Source organism: Epinephelus lanceolatus, chromosome 3 (assembly GCF_041903045.1).
Source record: "Epinephelus lanceolatus isolate andai-2023 chromosome 3, ASM4190304v1, whole genome shotgun sequence".
In the NCBI taxonomy this organism is placed as follows: domain Eukaryota; kingdom Metazoa; phylum Chordata; class Actinopteri; order Perciformes; family Serranidae; genus Epinephelus; species Epinephelus lanceolatus.
The window spans coordinates 18,536,653-18,564,396 of NC_135736.1; the positions used below are offsets into that span (position 1 = coordinate 18,536,653).

The 27,744-nt window shown below is 42.0% G+C and overlaps 1 protein-coding gene across 5 annotated transcripts; it reads right to left on the reverse strand.

Annotated features, from left to right (window-relative positions):
* Positions 1–857: 857 nt before the first annotated feature.
* On the reverse strand, positions 858–27,519 carry dnm2b (dynamin 2b). Of its 5 annotated transcripts, none has more exons than XM_078166063.1 (20): positions 27,104–27,519; positions 23,638–23,711; positions 20,859–21,008; positions 20,562–20,765; positions 19,283–19,381; positions 18,872–19,032; positions 18,371–18,513; positions 18,149–18,284; positions 17,633–17,700; positions 17,101–17,239; positions 13,072–13,158; positions 12,878–12,948; positions 9,194–9,248; positions 7,716–7,826; positions 6,894–7,003; positions 6,660–6,771; positions 5,532–5,699; positions 5,182–5,405; positions 2,905–3,147; positions 858–1,037 (listed from the first exon to the last, which is right to left on the reverse strand). In XM_078166063.1, exons 1-20 carry the CDS (start codon positions 27,262–27,264, stop codon positions 998–1,000), a joined length of 2,556 nt encoding a protein of 851 aa, XP_078022189.1. In that variant the 5' UTR covers positions 27,265–27,519; the 3' UTR covers positions 858–997. The 5 variants fall into 5 exon arrangements, with proteins under 5 accessions (XP_078022189.1, XP_033479888.1, XP_033479887.1 ...); XM_033623997.2 differs by lacking the exons at positions 858–1,037; positions 17,101–17,239 and adding exons at positions 1,607–2,599; positions 15,312–15,450; XM_033623996.2 differs by lacking the exons at positions 858–1,037; positions 17,101–17,239 and adding exons at positions 1,607–2,602; positions 15,312–15,450.
* Between the last annotated feature and the right edge of the window lie 225 nt (positions 27,520–27,744).

The following is a 27,744-nucleotide window of genomic DNA, read 5'->3' on the forward strand; positions in this document are numbered from 1 at the left end:
ACATTTCATGATCAAGTGACACAGCTTTAAACCCCAAGAAACACTATTTATTTCGTCATTTTTTGTATCTCTTATTCACACTTAATTTAACATAACCCTGCTGCCTGAGACCAAACATGCACACACACTTTATTTCTGCTGATGTAGCTCCCCCTAATGTCTGACCTTAAAAAACATTTTCAAAAACAACTTTGACATTATCTGACATTAAGTTGAAGTTGGTGTAAAGGTTAAATACCAAGTTTATTTGATCACATACTTTAAGTATCAGCATGATTTAAATGCACTTGTCGGTGAGCAGAAATACTTTAAAAAACAAAACACTGGATTTGTTGAAACTGTCCAATTTCCAAGTTACATTGAGGCAGTTCTGCTTTATAATGCTGTGTAAGCCTGCCAGAGAAGAGCCTGGATCTAAATTTGTAGTTCGTAGTCACAGATGACATTATATAGTATCTTATGAGTATAGAAAAAACATGCATGAGGATTGTAAATTACTTTATTCTTTAGTGTTGAAGGAAGAAATAACAACATACTGCATGTGCTGTGCTTTCTGCCAAGTTTGCTTCAAGATAAAATTTCTTGATGTTTCAATTTGGCACACACAGGTTTTTCTCCCATATCCTAGTTGACCCATCCATCCCAAAATTTGGCACACATTTCAACTGAAAAAACATCATGAGATAAAGTATTTCAGTAGTACTTACATGCAGAAAAAAACAGATTATCATTTCTCTATAGTATATATTTAATATTGGAAACACCATATAAGCTTAATAACATTTATTTATTTGCAGTAGGATCATTCTTAGGTTGTGGACCGAAGCAGGATGTCAGCTTTGATCCAGCCACAGCCTTTGTTGTTACTCTGCATCCTAAAATGTCTTATAAAAAACAACAGTTTCAGAATCAGGACATAAAGCCAGACTCTTCCAGCTCATGCTGACTGAGACTGTCGTGTGGCTACAAGTTGGAGTGCTCCACATCTGACTTTCTGTCACCAGTGGTTGGGACGAGAGGGGACATGCGGAGGTCGCCTGTGTGAGAAGACCATGACAAGAAAACCATGATAAGATTTTTTATGATCAGTTTCTGCTCACCAGTGGATCAGTACGAGCTGACAGAGAAGGAGAAGATCTCTTGGAAACAGAAAGATTGCATACCTTTATTCATCCCTGCTTGACTCTACGAACAGCCCAAAAAGCATTGAGTAACACTGTCTTTAATGTGTGTTGCTACTGGCAACCACGGTTGCTACGGCAACCCACAGCTCCATCATACAGCAAGGTAGGAAGGAAGGGAGGTCATGCCAGGCTGCACACAGAAAAGTGAAATGTTCTTGTTCTGCATGGCCGTCTCCATTTGACTACTGAGCGAGTCAAGAGGTGACCCGAACTCTGTTGTGTACATAATACTCAGTGAGCTGTGCGCTGACGCTATCATACAGTGACAGGATGTACATGTCCTACATGTTTACTGTCATGTGTATGGAAATGGCAGATCAAACAACAACATAGCAGACAAAGAAAGGCTCGGTAGTGCAGTTACGACAAGAAATGAGGCAAAAAAATGTCTAACAGCAAAAACAAGCACCAGCCAGCACATCTTTGTTTTCTAGTCCTTTATTCAGTCCATCACTTTATACACCTTTTTCCTTTCATGATCCGTTTTTTCTCATTACGACTTTTTTAAGGTGATAAGAAGTAACTACAAAATAATTTTTTCTCAAGGCACTGAAGAATGAGAAGTGGTGGGAGGTAACTGTCAGGACATTTCACCGGGCAAGGTCACCTCAACTACTGTATAATTATCAGTAATACACTGGAAGACGCCGCACGCCCACTGCTGCGCTTTCTCCCAACACCCTTCCTCCTCCTCTGTCTCAGCTTTAATTGGTCCACAAATAAAGAAACACAGAAACTGTATTATGCTTGAAAAATCTTGTAATAAAAGTAATTAGCCGAAATACTGAAGAATACAAATTTCATTGGTCAGTCTGATTTTAATAAGCTCATCTGGAGGCTTTGAAAATCTACCAATGAAGAAAAGAAAAAAGACTTAATCAGAAAGTGCGGCTTACTTAATGAGGTGCTTAGTGTGTAAGATCACGGACAAATGTTAGCACGTATTCATCTCACAAAAAAACAAAATCTAAGAGTTTTCTTACCATTATATAAACGTTAAGAGTCGTATATTGTTTTAAGACACATTTCATTTCAAAATATTCAAGATGACCTGCTGGTTCATAACCTTAAATCAATAAAATCATCAAATTTATCCCTTTTCATAACACAGAATGCAGAAAAGCTCTCATATCTTTGTTAAAAAATAAAACTAACTACACATTAAGTCAAAATTACATACATAATGCTTCTGAAATGCACAGACTGAAACAGCATCAGATTACCAATTACAGTAGGACAAAGTTTGCAGTTATAGGAATATACATGAGAAAAGAAAAGAGAAATATAAAAGTTTAAACAAAAAGTAATGTTTTAATATGTGTGTGTATGTGTGTGTGTGTGTGTGTTTCTAGTCAAGCAGGGAGGGCTCTGATGGACGTATGACAGTGGGTCGGTTGGGAGCAGCCGGGGGTCTTCTGCTGCAGGAAGAGAGAGGACGAGAGGTGTTGGGGGAGGAGGAGGAGGAGGAGGAGGAGGAGGAGGAGGAGGGCGAGGGGGAGGGGGAGGGGGAGAAGAAACATGCAAGGAAAAATATCATCATATAGTCATGCGCCAAAGATTCCCCAAAACACCAAAAGCCAGAACACAGAGTTCAACCCTTCACCAGCAGCCTCAGTTGCCCCAGCAACTTCCACCAATACCAAATCCACAAAAAAAGCATCAGATTGTATGTGTGTGTGTGTGTGTGTGTGTGTGTGTGTGTGTGTGTGTACGATTTTACCTTGGAATCCCTGGTGGCAGTGCAGGAGGCACGCGGGCCGGCCTGGAAGGAACAAGAGGCACAGAACCAGAGTTGGGATCGCCTGCGTATGCCGTTTGGCCCGGGGGTCGAGACGGTACTGGCGGCGCTCCGAACGCTGGTGAAGGGTTGAGAGGGGGCGGAGGACCCGGGGTGGGCCCCCTCACTGCCGGGGGTCGGCTAGGAGGGGGCGCTGTTGCTGAGGCAGGGCGGGACGCCGGTGGACTGAGACAGGGACAGAATGCTAATGAGTGAGGAGTTACATTTCATATGAGGTGTCCTTGATTACACCATCAGTTCACTGAGGACTGTTAACATGGAAGATAAATCTCACTGTGGCTAATCAGTCACATTATTAGGACCTATAAGAGCCAATTAAACATAATCTTATATTATTTTACGTTATTTGTTGATGTCATATGTTCTCATAACATCATCAACTTCTATGCATATTTTCAATAGGTTGATTACACAAAACTGATGATTGAATGACAATTATATGCTTAAATACAAGAACATATTATTTGAGGACACATTATTTCATTTATTTGCATCAGGTGGTAATACCCTGAAGCTATTTTGGTGTGCAAATATAAATTTGTGTAGCAATAACATGATCCCGATTAAGAGAGTCTGCAGCTCAGGACCCCAGAGATTTAAGTTATTCATCATCAAATGCACAATAATTACAGAGGCAGTCGCTGTCTCAGGCTCCCTTGAGCAATGCTAATTAAATATATATATATATATATATATATATATATATATATGAAGAAAATCACAGAAGTGACTAACAAAATGAGAATATAAGATAAAATATAATATAAAATCATGCAAGTTAAAATACAGGGATAAAATATAACGATAATAATGAATAATGAATGTGACACAATGTCTGTGTGTCCCCTTTATGGCTATCTGATTGGAGATGTTTTACAAAGAGATTTTTTTTTACATAAACACATAACATAAACAACAATCTTCCCTTCGATTTTTATTTATTTATTTATTTTTTTGCCAGACAGGACACTGTATAGTACAATACTCAACATGTCAGTGGCCTCTAGTGGCCAAACTATGTAATGGTGACACTGCTTCTAAAATTACCTTGAACCCAGTTTGGCTTGTCTGCACGGACATTTCTTTTAACACCAGTGTTGTGCAAGTGAATAAAGGTTCCCTTAAAAGTAACTGAATTACTTTATCAATTACTGCATATAAAAGTAATTAGTTGCAAAGGAAAGTAACTTTTGCTCTGCCTTGTAATATCTGCTTCAACTCTCTCATTGATGCACACATACATAGCTATATTATTTTGTGCTGCTGTGGCACTGTTAAATGTTATCTATGATTATTCTTTATCAATATGATGAAACTTAAGTATCTGAACAATAAAACATGACAGATATGTTAAGGCCTATTTATTTGGGTCTGGAGAGGCCTTCAAATAAAGCAACACACGTCAGATTTTCCTCATTCCGCAGAGTAAAATGACATTACGACTGTGTATCAGACATGTGACAGTGATTTCTCATCATGAAAGGCCTAATGGAATTAAACTGATAAAAGCTATTTAATAAAAAACACACTGAGCTTTATCCTTTGTAACCTTAACAGTAATTCAAATCCAGCACACAGACTGTAACTCACAACTACAGACCTATTTTTGTCCTTGATCTCGGAGTGATAAATTATGTCGATATTTCCAGGGCAGAAAGCTCAAATGACCTGAACTGTCAGCCGCTGTGTGCAGTAACAGTCTTGTGCTGATTGATTGATTCTCACAATTTATTGTGTAAGGTCGGGTGAATCACGCCTGTACATTATACTGTATGTGTGCAAGTTGAACGGTGGGTCCTGCAATGTTCCGAGTAACGTTACTGATAACTTGAAGTACTGGGTGCAACAGTTCACCTTGCGTCTCTCTTCCCCTCTGTGTCTCTTTCTCTTTCACACACACACACACACACACATGACAGAGGGTTTTGAGCATCACTTAAATGAGCCACACATCACTGCGGGTAATGTTAGATTATAACCAGGAAAACTATCTAGGAAACAGGCTGAGTTTGTCTGTCCATTTAAATTCCAGTAGCTGTAATTGTAATATGTAATTTGAAAAAGTAGTAAGTTACATTCCTATCTACCACCAAAAGTACTGGAATCACAGTTACTCCCAACACTGCTTAACACAGATACAAATATATCTGCAATAAGCCAACATCAGCCAATGTATTTGTGTGTATTCGTGTTTGTTACCTTGGTTCCTTGATCCAGGTGTCGTCTACTGGTGGAGGCACTGGGGTGGAAACAGTGGTGGTGCTGATGTCTCCGATGAGGACCAGGGCCTCTTTCAAAGCATGATACATCCTCAGCATCTCATCTCTCCTCTGTGCCTGCTCTGCTGACTCCTCCATCAAGCTGCCCTGGTCCCCGGCCGAGTACAGGTAGGCCAGCAGCTCAGAGTGGATGAAGTCCTTCGCCTGGAAATAGAGGAGGAAAAAGTAGGTTAAGAAAGAGCCACCTATGTTACTGCAACTCCTTTTTGTTTATCATACCTCTTTAGATCTAATATGACTAATGGGAAAAAGATAAAGCAGAACACATACACTGTTGATCATGAGGTGCATGATGGTCTTGGGCATGAGGTCTCTGATGGACTTGTTGACGATGCCGATGTACGAGTCCACGAGGTTGCGGATGGTCTCCACCTGCCGCTCCAGCTGCGGGTCCATGGACACGGTGTCGCTAGGATTCATCGCGTCTTCGCTCTCAACCTGGAGACAGAGGAGGAGCGGTGAGGGGTGCAGCGGCAGAGATGTTTGGTTTGTGTGAGTGTGATCCGTTAAAATAAGTTCTAAGTTTTTGTCTGCACACTTTGTACTGGTTTGAAGTGAAAAATGTGATGTCACACTTCTGAGCACCAATAAGGATGAGGCACCATTTGAATCAGAATGGGATGGATGCGAGTGGGTTGTGTGAAACTCTTAAATTAAAGGAGCTGTATTTGGGTATTCAGAGCATATCTATAATTCAGAGTCTAAATCAGACATTGTCTGCACATTGTTTTCAATATGGAGGCAGCTGAGCCAGAAAGCCGCTAATGGAGCTCCATAACCAACGCTAACAACGGCAACAGTGCTGACAGAGCTAACAGTGTTAACCAGCGAGGAATCAGAGGGTGGGCGTACTTAAGATTTGTCCACCGTGATACAAATACAGACGAAGGCACTTCTGTTTTTCTTCAGTTTCAGCATTCCGTCCACACTACACCAGTATTTTCGATCTTGTTGGATACACTCTCTTTAGTAAACGACCTGAATGTATAATAGCACGGGAGGTAAACAGTGGGAAGCTGTGGCCTGGATATTGGATCCCCCAGAGTGCTTTCTGGACCAGCAGAGCAGTGAATTGAATGAGCAATTGCACACAATGTGGTTGTGTGGCAGGGCTTTGCTAAAAAAATACAAAGAGCATCTGTGCTCTGCAAACGTACTCCAGCAACATTTCAATTTAAAGACAAAAAAAGTAATGTAATTTGAGTTGGAAAACTTTGTTCACAAACTTTTTTCACCCAAATTTATGCAAAGAGTCGACAAAAGTAAGTAAAAAATCCTCCGATGTTCTGTTTATCTTTAAATATACTTATGGAGCATTTCAAGAACAGCTGGAGTCCTTTGTAAATACACTTTGTTAACTGCCTACAGTATTTGAAATGCGAATTCACTCTGGTGTACCTGGTCTTTCTCTGGGTAAACACCAGCTCTGAGGAAGGAAGCCTTCCAGCTGTCTACATCCTCCTGAGTGTCACATGCCAGCTCAATCTGACGCAGGTCTTTATACACATTCCTGTAACACACACACACACACACACACACACACACACACACACACACATACACATTAACCAAAGATCAGAGCAGATACAACACCATCAACATGATTGTTTTGGAGGATCATAGCATACGCACCTCTGCTCTGTGTTGAAGATGGCAAAGACGTGCTTGCTGGACATGAAGCCCTTCTCCACATCTCTCAGTTTCAGGTTATCGAGAGGCAGCATGTACTTCTTCTCTTTCTCCTGTTCAAACACACAGTGATGTGATGATGAATATAAAAGAAGGCAGACTGTAACAAATAAAACATTTACTATCCGTGACACATGATGACTTCAGTTTTACTGTAGTGTTACTTTACGAGATGCTGGAAATTTTATCTTCGAAAACAAGCCCGCCTCCTTTCTGTATACTGTATTTTGTTAGGTTTTGGATGTTGTATTATCATGAGTGTTGTCTTTTCCTGGTTTTAAAGGCTGCATTATAGTAAAGTGATGTAATTTTCTGAACTTACCAAAACATTTCTACCTGTTCTAGTATTTGTCTTTACCCACTTCATCATTATATCCACATTACTGATGATTATTTATTTAGGCGACACAGTGGTACAGTGGTTAGCACTGTCGCCTCATAGCAAGAGGGTTCCTGATTCCACCCGAGCTGGAGTTTGCATGTTCTCAACGTGGGTTTTCCCTGGGTACTCCAGCTTCCTCCCACAGTCCAAAGACATGCAGGTTAACCAGTGACTCTAAATTGTCCGTAGGTGTGAATGTGAGTGTGAATGGTTGTCTGTCTCTATGTGTCAGCCCTGTGAAAGTCTGGCAACCCCACAATATTGTCGCAATAACGATATTGCGGTATTTGGTCAAAATAATTGTGATATCTTTCCATATCGCCAAGAATAAAACAAGAAGTCACAAATTTTCCAATCATTTAATGTCCCATAAACAGCCTTACCTCCTCGTCTTTGTACCAGGATAGAGACTCAGCGGTCAGGACAAACCAGTAGTCCTTGGATCCTCCCTTCATGATACTGATGTTGATGGTGAGCCAGCCTCTGCGGATCACCTGCACACGAGAGCCCAACAGTTGACTAAACTACACACCCCACAAGAGGGGTAATATGTATCTACAGAGAGCCAACAGAATACTAGAAACAAATGAAATTAAAAAAAAAAAACACAGAGAATTGGCATCAAAATACAGCACAAGAAAAGCCATGCGTGTGCAACGGTATTTTTCATTTACAGTAAGAAGAGCAGAGTGCAGTCAGATCCACCCATACTGCATGAAACTGAAAACACACCACAAACAAACAGAGACATAAAAATAAATGTTGACACACTCCAATTAAAAGTCACCTTCTCTGCATCCCTCTCTCTGTCAGACTGACGGACAGGAAGACAAAGGGAACAGACACACACACAGGGATAATAAGCAGACGTGCAATACCCAGTTCTGTGACAATGAGTGTATTTTACAGTTGGAGAGTTGGCCGTGCACCAATTTGTCTCAGTGGCAAACTGAGGTGCTGCAATAAAACATTCCCCTGCGGCCTAAAAAGCATGCTCTCCCTATACTGCCATTATAATCAGAGCTATTCAGGCATAGACAAGCTCGGCACCAAAGAGCCGGATTTCTTTGACACCCAGTCTACTTTTAAGTAGGTCCCTCTTATGTCTATGCATGCATTTCATTGTTAAATAAGCTTTATGGCAATGCTGTAACATACAGCTGATTGTGAGGTGACTCTGCAGGCTGACTCTATATGGGAACACTTTAACGAGGGCTGAAGCTCAGATAAAACTGCTGGCTGTTGCTTACTTTGTGACTCACACTTTATTTGTTCACACTGCCATGTAACAATCAAAGACATGGATAACAAGACAGGCTCCGTATGTTCCATCACATCCCACATATGATCAAAAAATAAAGAACCAAAACAAGATGAGGAAAAACTTTTTCCCAGCCTACTCGCTGGGTGAGAAACTTGGAAAACTGGGATGAAAGGCCACCATCTTGTTACAGGGTATCTACTCCTCATGATATATCTGTAAATGTAACTCTTTCACTTCCCTCTTCTCCATCAAGGAGCACAAATCCTGTTTCTCGACATGGCCCCGAGTGACCGTTGACTCCCCCACCCACCCAAAGAGGAAGTGACAAATGGAGGTGCAGAGGGGGTACGGTACTTACAAGAATCTCTCCCTGGGCCGTAAAAAGGAGGAACAGAAGAGGAGAAAGAGGAAAAGGGAAATGAAGAAAAAAGACAACACAGGCACAGACTAGAGTGTGTAAATGTGAAGCAACAAAGGGCAACAATGGAAAGGAAAGATGGGCTGAGACAACATAAAGAACAAGAAATAAAAAGGAGGAGAGAGCAGCTGCTATGATGCTTCAGTGGTGTGATAGCTTTACGTGGTGTGGTGAGTTACCTGATTGGGCATGACTCTCTTCTTGGTGGCGTTGGCAGCGGTTCTTTGCTGAGCACTGCAGGAGAGACATTCAATAACATAAACTCTGGTATAATATAATCCAAGGATGAAGGAATAGCTCAACAAAACCACATTACATTATTTAAATATTTATGATATCACTACTACTATTGTTTTCATAATCTATTATTCTGCCCAAGTTAATTTGGTCTAGATCTCAGAAAGATCTCAGTGAACTGGTAAAAGGTGCCCATCACAATTTCTGTCTTCCTAGGAAGTTTGACCGATCTGCATGAAACTTGGTGAACATAATCTAGGGACCAATATCTAAAGTTCCCTCTTGGCAAAAGTTGGAAAACTTACTAAAACTGAGCTTCTATAAGGCAATGAATATTGTGGAGGGCGTGGCTCATCACATAAAGGTGTATAACATCTCAAGGGTTTCACTGATCACCATGCAACTCTGTAGGCATATGACCACACATAATCTGAGGGGACCCCTCCATTATTGACCCAATCAAACACAATGTGGGTGCTAGAGAGCTAATTTCATATCTAGGCCTAACCGCCATATCCATGTAGAACAGGGCGCCTCAAGGTGACTGGAGAAACTTAACTCAACTGGGCAACTGGGTGGCGCTATAACAACAGAAAAATGCTTAAAAATAGCTAAAATGTGACTGATCGCTGTGGCTCCCCCCGTGGCTGAATGTTTGTTTTTTTGCTAATTTTTGGTATGACTAAGTCATGGTATGGTATGCTGTACATAATCACGGACGGATTCCAACCTCTACCGCTGCAACAAGGGCTAGCCACACCTTTCCCATGTGAACTACCAGTGCGCCCCACTTTTAAGTCAATACAACATATAAACACTTTAACTATCCGCCTTTCAACGTGCTACCTCAACTACTAATGTACAGTTTTAGCCCACTAACTATCCCACTATTGGCAATGGTACTACTGTACTTTAAATAAAGCAATCGTACTATCACGTTCATAAAACCTCTGTCTGAATACATTGCTCTTCTTAATGGGTTCAGTTGACTATTTAATCTGCAGTTTCCTATGACCTGTATCCCAAACACACACCATGTGAAACTGTACGTGGACAACTGTGTAGTGGGTATGGACTAGTCTCAATTATTTTTACATTTTCTCAAAAGCACTTAATCAATGCTAGAACTGGGAGACAAATCACCAACAATGATATCAAAAATCTAAGACACTATATAGTCTCATGTGTCAGTAATGATATAAAATCTTCATATTGCCCAGCCCTATTTTAGCTATTAATAAAATCATAAACTCTTAATAATATACGTAGACTTAATTATTTAGGTCATTGCCTTCATGTTTTTACTGTACCCAAAGTCACAGATGCAGACTAGTGGTTAGAAAAAATGATCTAAGTGTTTGGATTTTGTACTTTTGGATATCTTCAGAAAAACAGTTAATTATAGGAAAATGTGCACATATTTTTAAACAATCTGTGTTTCATGTTTAGGCAGTTTTAAGAAGCACTGCTCCCACAAGCTAGCAGGAGAGCTCACTGTTCAACTCCACAAGTCTGAGAAAAACAGAAGTATCCCTGTAAAGGACGACTAGTGCAGCTGTATGTGCTTCTACAAATTCTTCTCGGTAATGTTGACTTTGCGGTTTTGAAATACAAATGGTGGTGATATTAGTAAAAGCTCAACTGGCCAGTATTAGCTAATATCATCTGTTGACAGATTGTAGTGACCCCAGGGCCTCTGCCAGGGCTTGTGTGTGTTGTTTGTGTGTACTTTCAGTGTTCCTGTTTCTGGCTGATTGGAGCTGGAGGTTGTTTGGGAACTGGAAGCCGCTGGCCACTGGCCAGGTCTCCGTAAAACCCGCCCCATCCTGGTCATGTTTGGCAGACCTCGTCTCCCTGGTGTCACGTTATGTTATTTTAAGTTCTTTTGTTTTTCTCTATAGTTCATTTTTGCATTATCTTAGTTTACCTGGCAGCATGTTTTTCTGCCAGCATCCTTTATTAGTTTCAGAATCTTTATATTTGTTAAACTTTAACGTTTGTTAAATAAAATTCCTGTCTTTTAGTTTAACCCTCGCATGTGCTTCCCTTACTTGTTATGGTTTCAGAGCCGAGCCATAAGAAGATACCGTTAAGTCACAAAAAATTACAATACAGAAATGGCAAAGATATATTTGAGGTGAGGAATATTGGCAATGCAAATGTTTGATTTTTAAACTGCTAAATAGCCTCAAAAATCTAGTATTGGTTGGGCTGCGGTAATCATGAGTCAACTTTTTTGAACTTTCTATGAATACTAAAAATGTTTAATTTCTTCCCAGCACAGGAAAACATTTCAGCAATTTTTAATTAAAAAGCACACTCATCTTCACATTTGACTGATCAATCGTGACGCGTTGACTGGCGGGATGTTAAAGGTAAACCATGCAGGACTGTCAGTTACTGTTTGTAAAGACATTCTCGAGTGAAATTGACAGTGAAAGCCAACTCCAGATTCACTTTTGTTTGGATTTTTGCCTCACTATATTTGTGTTTATTTCAACATTGTATCTCTTGGACCCCTGCTTCTTATGATCTGGCAATTGGTCACTACCTTTTAATACAGTCCCGCCCTCACCTGAGCGCTGTGGGGCTACACGCCCACAAACCTCCCAAGCATAGAAAATGTAAAGAAAAACTGAGCATAGCCTTAGCTCAGGCAGGACACAATGTCAAGCTCAGCTCACATCCCAGCTACATCAGCTGATTTCAAGCAGCCCTGTCAACTGATGAGTCAGCTGACTGATCACATGATTGCTTTCTATGCAACCAATTGGGGAATCTCATTCAGGGCGCCCTATTTCATGCTGTGTCTGACTTATTAGTAAGTATTATTACTGTTTGTCATTGGTGCTGCTCTGTTCTGTTCCCAGGGATCTTTGCTGCTGCTCTCCTTAGGCTTTTTATGTAGGCACATGGAAGGGCAGGGAGGTGTGCTCTCCCTGCCTTACGGCTTTTCTCGTTTGCATGTGGAAGGGCAGAGAGGTGTGCTCTCTCCGCCTTAGGCTTTCCCTGTTTGCACGTGGAAGAGGCTTTATGTGTAAGCCTGAGGAAAGGCAAAGAGGCCCCAGAACGGAGCCATACCGCCAAATTTAATACTGCAAATGAAAGTTTTCTTCGACTAAAGTGTTCCTGACTGAGCAAGAGTTTCCGCAAATAATTATGCCGCTGCACACTTTAAGTGGGTCATAAGAGATGACTGAGAGGGATTACTTCTGTATCAGTCAAAACGTTGCTTTTTAGAAAAATCCTGCTTAGTTTATCTTTGAATAGGAATTGGGTCGCACCTAATGATTATTTTCCTGAGGATTTAGCGATTAATCTGCTGATAATATTTTGGATTATTGTTTTGTCTACAAAATATTTGAATGTCCCAGAGCCCTGGATGACTTATGTTTGGTTTATACAGTCCAAAATGCAAAGATTTGGTATCAAATACAGCAAAAAAGCATCAAATCCTCACAGTGAGAGGATGAAACCTTCCAATCTTTGCTTGAAAACTTAATTAATGGTTGCAGATTAATTTCACGTCAACTGACCTATCATGTCAGATCTAGAAAATTTGGACACGATCTTCATCTCTGATTATAATAAAACTCATTAATAAGTTTCTCAAGTGAGTATCTTACTTGGCAAATCCAATGAAGTCCTCATGGTTAGTGTTGATGTAGGAGAGCTCAATGTCAATCAACAGCAGCACCTGACAGGCAAAACATTACACGTGTTATGTACACAAAGAAGTGAGACTGTACGAATATATGGGCGAGCTGCATCTTTCTCCTCTCTCTATCTCACACACACACACACACACACACACACAAACCTGGTCTTTGGTCTTGCTGTCTCTCTCCCTGACGTAGGTGGTGACGATTCGCTCCGTCTCTTCTCTCAGCCGAGGGTACGAACCCAGCTGTAGACCCACACACAGAAAACACACCCACTGCTGCAGGCACCGTGATTACAGAACACACACCTATGTAGGCTTAGACAACACCGAGAACACTGTGTATCCTCATAAGTTGCTACACCCAACCACTTACAGGTTTGATACAGTATAAACACACAATATGAGGCAGGACAGTTGACACATTAAAACTGAGGAGGCATGCACTAATGAGCTCCGTATCAGCTTGAGATTTCTTGTCAGCTATAGATGTGGTGACAGCGAGTGTGAGGGAACAGTGAGCATAAGCATAATGTCATCTCAAGCTGATAGTGAGTCTCAACAAATCAGAGAGGAAGTGGAAAAAAAGGATCAGGTTAAAGACCAGAAAGAGATGAAGAGTGGGTCGGGTCTGGTGGAGTCTGGTGAGGGGGGTGGATTATTAGTGTGGTGCAGGAAAGAGTGTATCACAGGAGAAATACATTAAAATCTCCCTTAACAACACAGAGTGAATCACAGCCATAGCCTGGTTCCAGACCATAGACCCCGCCCACTCAACTGAGTAGGCTTGCATCTCTGGTCTGGCATGCTTCAATGAATTTGCGATTTATCTCATCCAAACGATGGACGGACCAATGAACGCCGGGGGTCTAGCAATTAGCCAATCAGCGCCACGATGATGTCAAGCTGTACGCCGGTGGGTAACTGGTAAGGATAGCAACAATGGCGACCGCTACAGATCCTACAGACCACATTAACGATGCTATCGAGGTATTTCGCCACTACTCCCGTTAATGGAGGACCAAATTAAGGAAGCTGCTAAACTGGATTTAACAGCAATGCAGCTGGGCGTGCACGGCGACGGAGACATTTTAAACGGGCAATGCTCGCTTGTTTTCGGCACCCCCAAGGCATGGATACTAATGACGTCAGATTCTGGGTGAGTCGTTGATCTCTACTGATTGGTTAGGGAAAAAATCAAATTCCCTCCCCCTTGTAAATCGCCTTCAATGGAAGCCATGTCAGACTGAAGGTTCTGGGAGCTTCAGTCTGACACTCAGGCTATCACAGCCACAGTTGTGTCATTTTCTAAGCAGCGAAATTTCTCAAAAGGCTTTTCCATTGGTGCTTTAGTCAAAAATCGATTTGCATTTCCATTACTAGTTTAAGCGCTAAGTCACACCCAGTCGAGTCGGGCCAACAGCGCGCCCAACCGCCTCCAGGTGGGTTGCGGTGAGGTCAAACGGGCTTCATTATCACTACTTAGCATCAACATTCAGTGACCACTGAGCAACATGTCAATCAAGAAACTTTCAGAGGAGTGATGCATATTTCATATACAGTTAGCTTTCTATAGACTGAGTAAAAATAATTTAATTCACTGTGCTGCTCAAAGGCTACTGGCAGCTTTTAAGGTGGAATGTTTTTTAGCATGTTACTCAATGCATGATTGGACTTTGTGATTCAATCAACAAGCCTTAAATATCAGCAGAGGGTTGCTCTAGTGCACTCCAGCAGCACTATACCTATGCTTCTGAGACGCTGCAGGCAAGCTGGAGGAGAAGGCATCCGGCATGAGTTCATGCAGTGCCAAAAGGTAAGGAAAGGAAAACTCCACTAACAAGAAGCTGTTAACCACTATAATACCAGCGGGGTGGATAAAAAATGTTCCACTGGTTCACAAATTCAAGCACGTCATCAGTAAAAGACACCTTCAAGTGGGTAGTTCTGTTGTACGGAGACGCAAATCCCTGTCGTGCTGAGCTGACGCGCCAAGTCAAGTCAAGCCAGCACGTGTATGGAAAAGGACTATTAGTGTGTGAGCGGGGATTTGATTTCATAAGTGAGGCAGGGTGAGGGAGTGTTACATAAATCACCAATCACAGTGCTGATGGGGTAAGTGGGCTGGTAGGGGTCCAGGATCAGAGAGGGCTCTTTTAGATTTGTCATTAAAGAGGGGAACCACAGAGTAAGGTGGGTGGGACGTGTGCTGAGTGAGGGCTTCAAGCAGCGGTGAGGGGGAACGATCAACAACAGACAGTGACAAGTTAGTTGATTAACATTTTTCTGACTCTTTTCCTTTCATTGATTGTTCTATCACTCTGCTTGCATTTGTTTTCTGCCTTCATTCTCTCTGTATTCATCATTTTCAAATCTGCCCCTCCACTCTTCCTGTTTACCTTTTCAGTGCATTTCCTGATCAGGGCGGCAAGCTCGGTGACGACGAGGTCGACACATTTCAGACAGGGATCTTTCAGCTTAATGATCTGCTTTTTCACTATGGCCTCAAACGCCAAGTCTGGGGTGAACAGGCCTGTCCTGTGGTGAGGCATCATGGGAATTGGAGGTTTAATGTCAGGTGAAGGAGGAGGCGGTGAAGCATGGGTGGGGGCCATGACGAGGAAAAAGGGAACGGTGGCAGGAAAATAAAGTTGGATAGAACAGAAAGAAAGAGTTTCAAAAAGGAAAAGAATGATAAAGGTCAAGGAATATGAGAAAAAAACAGGTATTTAGTTAGTTCTACTTCATGTACAGAACATAAACAAGCTGCAGGTTTTCAGAAGTGTTCACTCTAATTTCAGCTTCCTATTCACATGCATGTTAAGAGTCAGCCTACAGCGCTTTAGCCATGCTAGCTGCACGGCTCTATGAATGGCAGTGTCATTCAGTTCACCACTTTGATCCAGCTATTGGATGGGTTGCCATGACATTTTGTACAGACAGTCATATTTCCCAGACGATGAATCATAATCACTCTGGTGCTCCCTTAAATTTCCTCTTGCGCTACTACTTGGTCAAATTTCCAACTTGTCCAGTACTTTGATGCTAGCAATAAACTGAATTAGCATTATACTCGCTAAACATCAGCCTATTAGCACGCTGATGTTAGCATTTAGCTCAAAGCACCACAAGTGCAGCCTCATAGAGCCACTAGCACAACTGTAGAGTCTTAAAAGAATATTTCACCCATAAAATGACCATTTTTATATCAGTTACTCACCCTATGTTACTTGAAGAATACTTTGCTTTTCTCGCATGCCTCCATGGTGAATGGAGAATCCATAAACTGAGTAAAACGGGGCCATGTTTAATGACAGCAAAACTATATCAAAATACCCGTTTACAAGCTGTCACACAACTCGTGCAGCATAATCCAAGACTAATTTATCCAGTCATATGCTCAGTGCTTCCCAAAGACATGTTTTTTTGCTAAAGAATTTATATCTAAACACTTCGGCATGAACAGTTTCACGCACATGTAGTGTGTGCGTTTGATCTCTGTTCAGTGGAATGTACGAGCCGAGTTCAAACATATGCGCTTACCCATGTGTGCTACTTGTATGCGGAAGTGTTTAAATAGTAAGGTTTAGCAAAAATGAATGTGATTGGGAAGTACTGAGAATATGAAATTAAAATTAGATTACTCTGCACAAGCTGTGTGAGAGCTTGTAAACAGACACTTTCATATAGTTTTGCTGTTGTTAACTGTGGACCCCTGTAACTTCAATTCAGTTTTCGGCACAAATCCAGTGTAACACAGGGTGAATAATTGATGTACAAATGGCCACTTTAAGGGTGAAATATTCTTTTAAGTCTTGTTTAAGCTGTAGCCTAAAACCAAGCCTGCAGCTTGTTTTGTAATGAACCTGTATGGGAACATGTAACAGCCTGTCTGCTTCTAACCACACAGCCTCTCAGAGACACCACTTCAGTGCACTGCAGTACAGCCAGAACAATCAAGTATTTTCACTGATGTTCATGCAAGTGAAATTCAAAGCAGGACTAAACCCTCCCTCTGAACCCAAGATGCCAAAATGATATCCAAAAGCATATAGCTTAAAAAACTAAAACGTCTGCTTTATAAAACAGTTTGGCCCCAAAATGGCCCCTGGCAGCTGTAACGTTGGCTGGTCTCTGTGGTGTGTATGTACGGGTGTGGCAGCCAGGCAGGAGACCATGCAGCGATACCTTATTAGTGCACTGTCTGACTGTGTTGATGAGCTCCTGGATGACCAGGTCGATGCATTTCAGACAGGGTTCTTTCAGCTTAATGATCTGCTTTTTCACTATGGCCTCAAATGCCAGGTCTGGGGTGAACAGGCCTGTCCTGAAGGACATACAGACAAGACAAACATGGAGACATGGAGCAGGAGAGGGGGGGTAGATAGACACACAGGAAGAGTGTGAGACAGGCACATGGATGGAGGACATCAGCAAACAGACACTGAGGAAGATCAGATGAGGAGCAGTGGAAGAAAACATGGTGGAAGACAAGCAGCCAGGAGGGCTGACTAAAACCGGCTCACAGATGAATGGAAAACAAAGACTGACAGAAGAGACACACTAAATGAAGAAATGAAAACCAAGACAGATATTGACACTTGAAGAAAAAGCCTAATGGACACAAACAAACAGGGAAAAAGCTGGCTGACATGTTTGCAGACACAAAGACAGTGAAGGCAAACGTGTGTGACATGTTAGGTGCAATTTGCAGGCTTGCCTGACTCCGTGGATGTTCTTGATGGCGTAACTGATCTCTTTCCTCAGCTCCTTCTCATCAAACTCCATCTAAGACACAGTGCAAAGTTTAGATTGTATTTGTCCTATGCTGAATAAATGCTGCCTCTTTTTGCCAGTTATATACTGGCACACAGTCGATCATGAAGCCAGACAAGAGGGATAGTCTGTGGGTTTGTGTGCACTTTTTTAGCGCTGGATTTATGAGAGGGCTTAGGCAACATGGTTACAGTATGACACCAGTATTTATGAAGATTGCCACATCAGTTAGTGTCAACACAAAAACAGTCACAGAGGAATTCATTAACTTAACTACGAGCGCACTTGTTCACCCTTAGAAATAAACAATCCTCTGACACAGTTAAAAATTAACTAACAATTAAGAGAGCAGCTCTTTGCCAAATTAAATGACAAATGCAAAAATATGTGCTTTATAAATGTAACTACTAATCCACAAAAAATAATGATGATAATCATGTTAGAAATTCACACTACTCACCTTCACCAGCTCAAATGGAAACCGCTCGTGGAAGATGCGGTTGATCTTTGCTCCACCTGACAAGTTGGAGGTGTCCACTTGATCCCCAGATCCCTCGATGCACTTCTCAAAGTCAACGCCAAACTGCTGCACCATCCTACGGATCGTACACAGAATACATGAAATGTCCTGAAGTAATGTATTTGTGTGTCTGCGTCTGTGTGTCGGAATGTGTGTACTGACTGGAGCAAGGCCTTTGTCTTGCGTGTAGGGTCGTCAGGGCGGAAGTTCTTGTACTCGTCCACCTCTTTCTCCAGTGATAGCAGCTGGCTTTGCAGCTTACTGCGTAACCCGGGCAACGTGTCGCGGATGTGGTTGGTAAGTTGCTGGAGAGACACGAAAATAATACATCTTTATAAAATATATCACTTCATTTTAATTATGACCTGAGGGAGAATTTTAATGCTGAGGAGATCTGTTTTTATTTCTTTCTACCATGTGTGCTCCCTTGGTACACACTCACTTAAAACAAAAAAAAAATCTTAATGCGATAACATAAAAAACATTAAAGCACAAAGGAAAACAAGCCAGAAATAATATTTTCAGCCCTGAATATTAGTTAACAAATTAATCTTCAACAATTTGTCACCATTCTCTGAGCTTTATAAAAGAACATACTCCATGTCTCTATGTGCGTGTGTGTGTGTGTGTGTGTGTGTGTGTATGATGAGGTGTGTGTCTCACCTGATTGAGGGTCTTCTGCAGATGTGGTGTGCCCATGCGTTCTGCAATGTGTCTGTACGCCGGGTGGGACAGGAAGAACTTCCTCTCAGCAGCCAAAGCAGCACGGATGTCTTTCTTTCCATCGATGTCCTTTTGACTGCGGTTCACCACCCCGATGTAGCCTGAAGAAAGAAAAGGTGTCTGCTGTTCTCTGTGGGTTGTAGACTAAAGACCATCACTGATCGCAGAGGATTTTCAAGAAAATATTAAAGTATGACGACGTCTAAAATCTGGGAACTGTGCATCAGAGGGGCTGTTCATCTGATGTGGACGAAAACACAATGAAGTTTAACCTGATAGTCAATTTAACATCATGGTCAGTGTTTAATTTGAGAGCTAATGTGTAGCAGAATGTGTATACAGTGGTCTCACCTCGGCGAAGCGGCAGCAGTTTATTTTCCAGGATGTCTCGGGCATCCGTCCCCTCATCCATCAGGTCCAGTTTGGTGATCACACCAATGGTCCGTAGGCCTAAAGACAAAAGTGTCATTGCTTTGACTGTTCTATCTATCTTGTTCTATCTTTCTACCATCTATCTATCTTTGTTTTTTTTGACCAAATACAAACTTAAGATGACATTCAGTTTAGGTGCTTTGTGGCAAGCAGACACACACATCCTGTGATGACGTAATTACGTTAATGAGCACTGGACCAACACCAGTGTAGCTGGCTATGCTGCATTGTTGCTCATAGTGTGTGTGAACACAGCATTAGGCAAAGCAGTGCGCTATGCTAACATCAGCGTGCTCACAGTGACAATGCTAACATGCTGATGTTTAACAGATAAAAAGCTAACCATCTCATTAACCATCTTTTTCAGTGTGTTAGCATGCTAACATTTGCTTAGCAATTGCTTAGCAGCAGCATTTAACACAGTGTAGCCTACAGCTGAGGCTGGTGGGGAATGCCATTAGTTTTGCAGGTATTTGGTCATAAAACAAAGTATTAGACAAAGATGAAAAGTTAAGGGAAAGCTGTTCAAACTGTAGCTGTTACCCTATGTACTGGGGCGGCTGTGATTCAGGAAGTAGAGTGGTCATCTACAGATCAGAAGGTTTGATCCCTGGCCCCTGCAGTATGTGTTGCAGTGTCCTCGGGTAAGAACCCCAAAGTGCTGCCGATGGCCGTGCCCATCGCTGTGTGACTGTGCTTACGATTATCTGATGGGCACCTTATATGGTAGCCTCAGCCACCAGTGTATGTGTGTGTGAATGTGGTGCCTGTTGTGTAAAGCACTAGACTAGAAAAGCACTATATGAACGCAGACTATTTACCATTTCTGCAGTTACAAGTCTGTACCTTTAATAACATCTTCTGGATTGAATGAAGTAAGGCTAAAGGTGAGGGTGATTAAATTTAATTACATCTCTACTAATCTTATTCAATATATCTATGCTGCCAGGAAGTCTTTTAATAATGTAACTGTTAATTATTGTGACGAGCCGGCTCCTGCACCGAGGCAAGGATTAATAAAAAGAAAAAGAGTGATAATGGCTTCAAGGTACAGCAAAAAGTAATTAGCTTCATAGCAAATTAGAGCCAAAAATGGATAACATTTATAAAAATATCCAGAGAAAGGGTACCAAAAGACATACAGACTAACAGGATCCTACACACAAACTTTCCCCAATGTATCACAAGGTCTCCTTACCCTGAGGGTCCACCTCCTTAGCAATCTTGAGGGCATCGGAGTTAGCCAGGTCAGTGTTGGCTGGGGTGACGGCCAGGATCAGACAGCTTTCCTTGGTGATGAACTGCAGCAGCATGTCCCTGATCTGGTGCTCAATGTCTGGAGGCTGGTCTCCCACGGCCACTTTAGTCATCCCCGGCAGGTCGATCAGGGTCAGGTTCAGCACTGAGAGATGGTGATGGAGCAGGAGGAAGGAAAGGAATTAGTCGGAGGTTAAAAACGTACACCTAGAAGGCGGGGTTTGTTTGTGTGTGCTACCGTTAGGGGAGTAGACGCGGAGGTTGATGGGGATGGCGGAGATGCCCTTGTTGGATCCCGTGATCCGGTCAGTTTCTGCTTCAATCTCCAGACGCACCTCATCAAAGTCCACAAACTTGCGTCCCTTACAGTGCAGGAACTCAGCATACTCTACATGGAAAAAATGAGAGATTGAGACAGGAGAGAAGGCGATGGACTGATGGGAGACAAATATAGAAAACAAATGTAATAAGGTGGACAGCACAGAGGGGAAGTTGGCACATGTGTGAGATTTTGATGGTTTTACAACTACATGGTGACTAAATTGTGCTGACAGTTGACTTTCATTATTTTCACACTTTATTACCTTTTGCACTGGAATAAATTAATTATTTTGTTTCTGATTCTTACTAAATTTCTATTGGCTAGTGAGACTGTCAAAAATGATATGATCTCTGTTAATTAAACATTCAATAGCATCGAAAGCATGGACTGTACAAAAAAAAAAGCTACCGTGACATAACTCATTGGTTTGTGGACTCCCATTTTGAAGAGTTTGACATTTCGCCTATCGACTTCTTGTTTTTTTGGGGCCAGAAGTGACTATATTTTGGACGAAGGGTGGAGCTATGGAGGAACAAATGGTGGATAGAACTGAGAAGCTGAGGACACTGTCAGCCGACAGCCTGTTACTCAAAGCAGCCACGTCCATAATTATGTGTAACTTTAAGCCTTATGTAAAAAGTAATATAAAAATCCACCCACTGAACAGTTGTCATGAATGGGAAATTTAGCTATAGAGACCCAAGCTGTATTTTGGCAAGGCTGTAAACATATTTATTTTAGCTTTAAAGTGAAGAATTTTAACATTGGAGGTCTATAGAGACAGAGCGCAAAGCGTCATAATCTGAAAGCCACGCACCCAAAGGGGAAACGAGGCCCACTTTCCCCTCACACTTTCCCCCTCTGTTTCCAGCCTGGTGAGTTTTCCCTAAGTCCAAATGCTGAAAAGTTGCTGTGTGATGGGCTGCACGGCCAATAAAAACCCAGAGCTTAGCTTTTATCAGCTGCTGAGCAGAAAAACGGAACCTTGTAGAAGACAAAAGTGGATACAGGCAATAAAACGTGAGGCTTCAACAGGGAAGAAATTGTGGGATCCCGACACTCGGTGTGCCTATGTGTGCAGCACACACTTTGTCAAACCCTCCAAATGTATTTTTTAGAGTAACAGTTAACTGTATTTATGTTAAGCTAAAGCATTGACAGTATGAATGCAACTTCTGTTATAATTGTGCCCAGCGCTCCGCGATTCAAGCAGTCCATTCCAGCGGTCCGCTCTAGCACTTCTATCAATCTGCCAGCATGTAGAGGCATGTCTCAAAACAACAATGTGTGCAGGTAGTAGGAGCATGCCGAAATGCTCATCTTCTTAAAAAAGAATCTCCACATCATGTTTTTTCCAAGACGAGCAAGGTAAGGAGAAGGGACACTGAGGCAGACCGGCAATATTAAGCTTATCAATATACCGCTGCCTCTCTGGTAGGCATAGCATGCTAAAATAATCCTTTGCCATCTTATTATTAGCTAATTATTAGCTAGCTATAGTTAATAATTTTCGCTAGCTAGCAATTCAGTTGTGGAGACTTGAAGGCGCAGCTGCGGAGGCAGAATGACAGCGAACGAGCGAAGTAGCAAAGGGGAGAGTGGGCCTCGTTTCCCCTTTGGGGGCGTGGCTTTCAGATTATGACGCGTTGCGCTCTGTCTGTATGGGGATTGATTCATTTCTGGAGCCAGCCTCAAGTGGCTGTTCAAGGAACTGCAGTATTTGGCACTTCCATGTTGGTTTTATTTTCAGCAGCGAAGGTTGCCGCATGATCAAAGGTAGGGAAGCTATAAAAAGTAAAGGCATTCTCTCCAGCAATGAACCCACCATATAACTGAAGACAGAGGCACAAGCAGGCAGCACCACACAAGTGGATGTCAGTGCCTATTAGTTTTTATTTCTATTTGCCATGATTTTGAAAGAGGTACTACGTATTGTTTTGTATCGGGTTTTTTTTTACACTAGCATCGCATCAGAGTTTAAAGTCGCAGTATGGTGACAACATTATTAGCTTGGACTGTTTTGGCTACACACACCTAACCGGGTCTTGAAAAGCCTAGATAAAGGTCCAGACATACCGAACTGACATAAAGAAACTAGTGCCACCAAAGGCCGACTGTTGTGTTGCCTCATGTCGCCTGTGTCTTGGCCAAAAAGTTGCATTAGAATGCACCACAAAGACTACAGCTAACGGCCAACTTATACTAACATTCTATGCCTGTGTGAGAGGAGATAACTCTGTTACAGCAGGTGGCAGTAGTCTGTAATTGTCATATAAAAAGGGAAACTGGAAGACCGACAGAATGGATTCAAGATGCTACTTAGCCAGTTAGCACATTAACAAAGACCTCAATGGCTGAAAAATAATCTTACAAAATATAACAAGTTAATTTTGCTCTCACTCTACCTTGACTTTATTTTTTTGTTTACTTTCCTCACTTCCATTTCTCTTCTCATGCACTGAGCTTAACTGCTGATCACATTGATTTCATTCCCAAATGGGTTCTGCTGTCTCCGATGCCAATTCAACATGCTGAATTAGCCGAAAAAAGCCGACAGTGCAGGACACACAGCAAAAACTAGGGCAACAGGCGGCCACCAACGGCCTGACACTGACCGAAGGCTAACCATTGGTTTGGTGTGTTAGGGCTTTAGCGTGCAAACCCTTTCCCAACCCGACTTATGTAAACAACTTGCCTGCTTTACTGTTAACCAGCTGGAGGATGAGAGGACGACGGGTGACGATGCCAGATCCTCTGGGCAAGAAGTCCCTGAGAGAGAGACAGAGATAAAGTTTAATACACACAGACAACCAAGGGACAAGAGTACTGACAGGCCGATGGCCATTAGGCTGACAGGGACATGTCACAACAATATGTCAGATCAAATCTTAAAAGATATCGAGCTTGCTCCTCATCGATCCCTGATTAATTATTCAACATGATATTTTATTCTCAGAAAATACAAACTGAGGGGAAAAAAGCCCATGAGCATCTTTAAACATGTCAAAGTACTGAATTTGTCTCAGATTCTACTAAAACAAGAGTACAAGCTCTAAAATCCATCCCTGGTGTCTACGCATGTACATTCGTGCATTATTAATGCAAGGCCAAGATTGCCTTACAACCTTATTCATTATAAATAGTGCAAAAGGAAAGAAGCATGTCTCTCTGTTTCTCCTTCTCATTACACGCACATTCATCACAACGGAAACTGTTCAATAGAATTGTGATTATTTCCAGGTCACTGACTACACATCTCTCCAGGCTATGAGAATATGTCTATGTCTGTCCGTCCTTCTGTCTGTGTGTTTGCCAGGTTAGCAGCAAAGACTGAGTAGTTTTAGCATAAGGTAAGCAGGCCATACGTACACACGCACACACACACACATACATTAAGACATACACACACCCTGTGCCTGCTGTCCACTGCTGACAGAGCAGTCAGGATGTTACACAACAGTGATTCCCATCCTCTTTCCTCATCTCTTCCTGTCACTTATGAAAGCACATCATGAATAATACGTTACTTGGGCTGTAAATCTCAAGTTTCACACGATATGATATTTGCTGATATCACAAAGTCTGCCACAATATGATTCTGATTTGATTCTGTTAAGGGGCCTGTGATCAATATGAGACAACATCTGCAAACATCTTCACTGTCTTTTATTCGGGCTGCTTTTCCCTGTCTGCCTGGTACTAGGCCGCTAACACTGTTCAAACTTTAAGAAGGAGGTGCGCTTGGACAGAAATGGTGACACAGATATGCCACGGGAATTTCAAAATAAAGGCAGATATAATGACTCATTTATGCTCATCAGTAGATACGTATTCGGACACGGACAGCGCCTTGTGTTCGTACTCTGTATTCATTTCGCCCGTATCTGTGCACGTTTTCTAAAAACTTACAAATATGAACAAACAGCACAGTACCACTGGAGATCATGGGGGCAGTGTAGCGCAGTCCAAGTGAGATGCGACTGTAGGAGATGACGAAGACATTTTAAAAATGGCTGAACAGAATGAATAAGTAATATAGTGAAAAAAATTCAACAACTACATCTTGCTTGGTACTAACGTTTACTGAAAAAGCAGGTAATCAATTAAAACGTGTCATTTATCCAGTAAACATCCCAACCAAACATTTGCTGGTTGCAGCTCCTTAAATGTGAGGATTTAGGCTCTTTTGGTTATTTTTTTACACTTTATTTATATAATTGGCTCCCAACAAGAGCTGAAATAATTGGTTCGACAAACTGATTTGTAACAAAATTTATCTGCAACAATTTCCGTATTGATTCATTCATTGAAGAGACTATGTCAAATTTATTCTGGTTTCAGCTTCTTGACTGTGAGCATGTGTTGCTTCTCTCTAGTTTCCTTCAGTACAAACTGGATATCTTTTCATTCTGGAGTGTGGGTGGACAAAACATTTGAATTAATCCAAAAAAATTATAATCAACAAATTGATCAGTAATGACAATAACCAGTTGCAATGCTTTTATCAACCATTCTGGTTTTTAGAATTTGAAATGAAGCACCACTGCTTGTAGGAGCTTACATATGAGCACAAAAGAGTGATTTCTTTCCTTGAAAACAACTCAGACTTTAATGCTTGAATAACTGTTCGAGGCCTGAAGAGGAAAAAATATTCAATATTTCACAAACAAAATAATTAAATTATAGAATAACCATGTCCAAATCTACTTTTCTTTCTAATTAATCGTCTTGTGACCCCCCAGATTAATCATGCGCATCACTGAAGGGGTCTCTACCCCCAGGTTGAGAACCATTGATCTACATGTTCAAGTGGAAAATGAAAAGTAGATTGATCAACAATTAAAATAATTGCTATTTGCAGCCCTGACTGACTAAGACCTACTCCAAATAACTAAGAATGAATAAATAAGCAGAGCCAGTGTCTCACTCCTTCATGTCAGTGGGCTAATTAACAAACAGGAAAACAGCTAAGTAGCCTCCTGTGGGTATCTGGTACCCAGTGTGTCATATACACATGACAGTGCAGCTGGTGACATCACTGATGACCCCAGCACAAACACATCAATGCCCCTACTGTCTCCCCCAGCCACTGCTTGGGACTCGGAGACAAAAGGCAACAGGAAAAAAAGGAGACGTGGCTGGCTAATCAACATTCCCTATCTCTTGGACAACAAGTGGAATCATTCTAACATGTCGAAGATTTAAGCGTCCCCTTTTCTGGGCACCGTCTTTTGGAGATAAAAACACAAAGCAGATTAGGCCTCTGCGGCAGCAACACAGACATGTCTTCTTCCCCTTCCCTTTCCTCATGAATAGATCTTCTCCCAAAGTGTGAGTTAGTGTTTCAACTGCACAACAAGCTGGCTAAGTGGTTATTTTCCACATGGTTATAAACCGAGCAGAGCGATCCAAACACATGGCATTGATGGAACAGTTGGTTTGCTGCTATTTGTCATCAACCGGGGGTCCACAATTCAAATTCCTTTATACTCATTCATCAACCTCACTGTGATATTCAGCAGTGCAGGCAAGCTGGGAGTCATTTCCATTTGCTCTGTCAGTATTTGCACTGCCTCCAATACTTCATCTGTCTGACAATGACCTCTTCAAACCTGCCAGTAATCTTTTTGTACCTCACCCTTCAAAGTAAAACATTACCCTGACCTATGTAATGTGAGGCTTATAAAGATGTGTTTACAACACCAGGAAACAAAATCTCAAGGAAAAACAACCTTTGTAAATGTTTGACAGACTGGGCCTAATGAGAAGCAGCGACTGCACAGATCAGAGATCTTATTCCTGCTGAGGAGGGTTCATTTTTATCCACTAAAATCACTTCTATGCACCCTTCAAACCCATTTCTCCTCCGTTTTTGTGATTCAACAGCTGTTGTTTTCCGTAAAATGCGTAATTGTGGTTGGTGAATAGCTCAGCTCCAAAATGGAAAGAATCCGTTGGGAGAAAAAAAACGTTATGAACTGGGAGGCACCGACACAGCGCGTAACCAAGTGCTTAGTTGGCGACTTTTACGCAAAAGCCCGGCGCAGTTTGTCTTGAAAGAAGCGCAACAGGCACAAGCAACAGCCATTAAAGTAAAAAAAAAAAAAAAAAAAACATTCACAATGTCAGATAACTCCAAGACTACATATATTTTGTACAACCTCCCGACGAAATTCTCCAACACGGAGCTCTTCCCTGCGCTCTGGCCGCCGACAACCGCTATCTGCGGCAGGTCCAAGTTGCACGTCTGTCCGATGGAGCTGAAGGCGTCCTGGAGCTTGTTTATGAGGGGAATAAGGTCTTCCATCCCCCGGTTTCCCATAGCGGCACCTCGGTCAGCCCAGCGGGCTCTATCCGGCTCTGCTCCCCGGTCAAATAAGAGCCAAAGGGTCGCTCTTCCAGCACAGCAAAAGTTCCCAGATGGCACCGCACTGTGTCACAGTGTCTGTGAGTTTATTTCATTAAAACACACAGCAGATTGGAGTCATGGGTCCCGACTGCGGTCAGAGCACTGGAGACGACATTAGCTGGATGATTGCATGATAAAAGTAGCCACATTAAACCGAAAACTTCTGTCATCATCCGGTCAGGCGACACCCAGCCTCCGCCGGAGATTGTGGCTCCGCCCATAGCGTCACTCTCCTCTGTCATTGGTCAGCTGGGACGTCTGTCAATGTAAACATACATGTCATCATTTCTGAAGTACAGTTTGTGAAACAGGAGGAGTGACAGGCGTTGGAACATTTTAAGGGTTCATTTGCAAAAAATAGCTTTTAATGGTGCACTCAAACTTTTGTTTAGC

Coding starts and splice junctions, on each gene's coding strand:
- dnm2b (XM_033623996.2), bottom strand. CDS start 27,264: ATGGGAAACCGGGGGATGGAAGACCTTATTCCCCTCATAAACAAGCTC. Junction 18,285..18,370: donor AAGACAAAGGCCTTGCTCCA/GTCAGTACACAC, acceptor TACGATCCGTAG/GATGGTGCAGCAGTTTGGCG. Junction 7,004..7,715: donor CCTGGTACAAAGACGAGGAG/GTAAGGCTGTTT, acceptor GTGTTTGAACAG/GAGAAAGAGAAGAAGTACAT.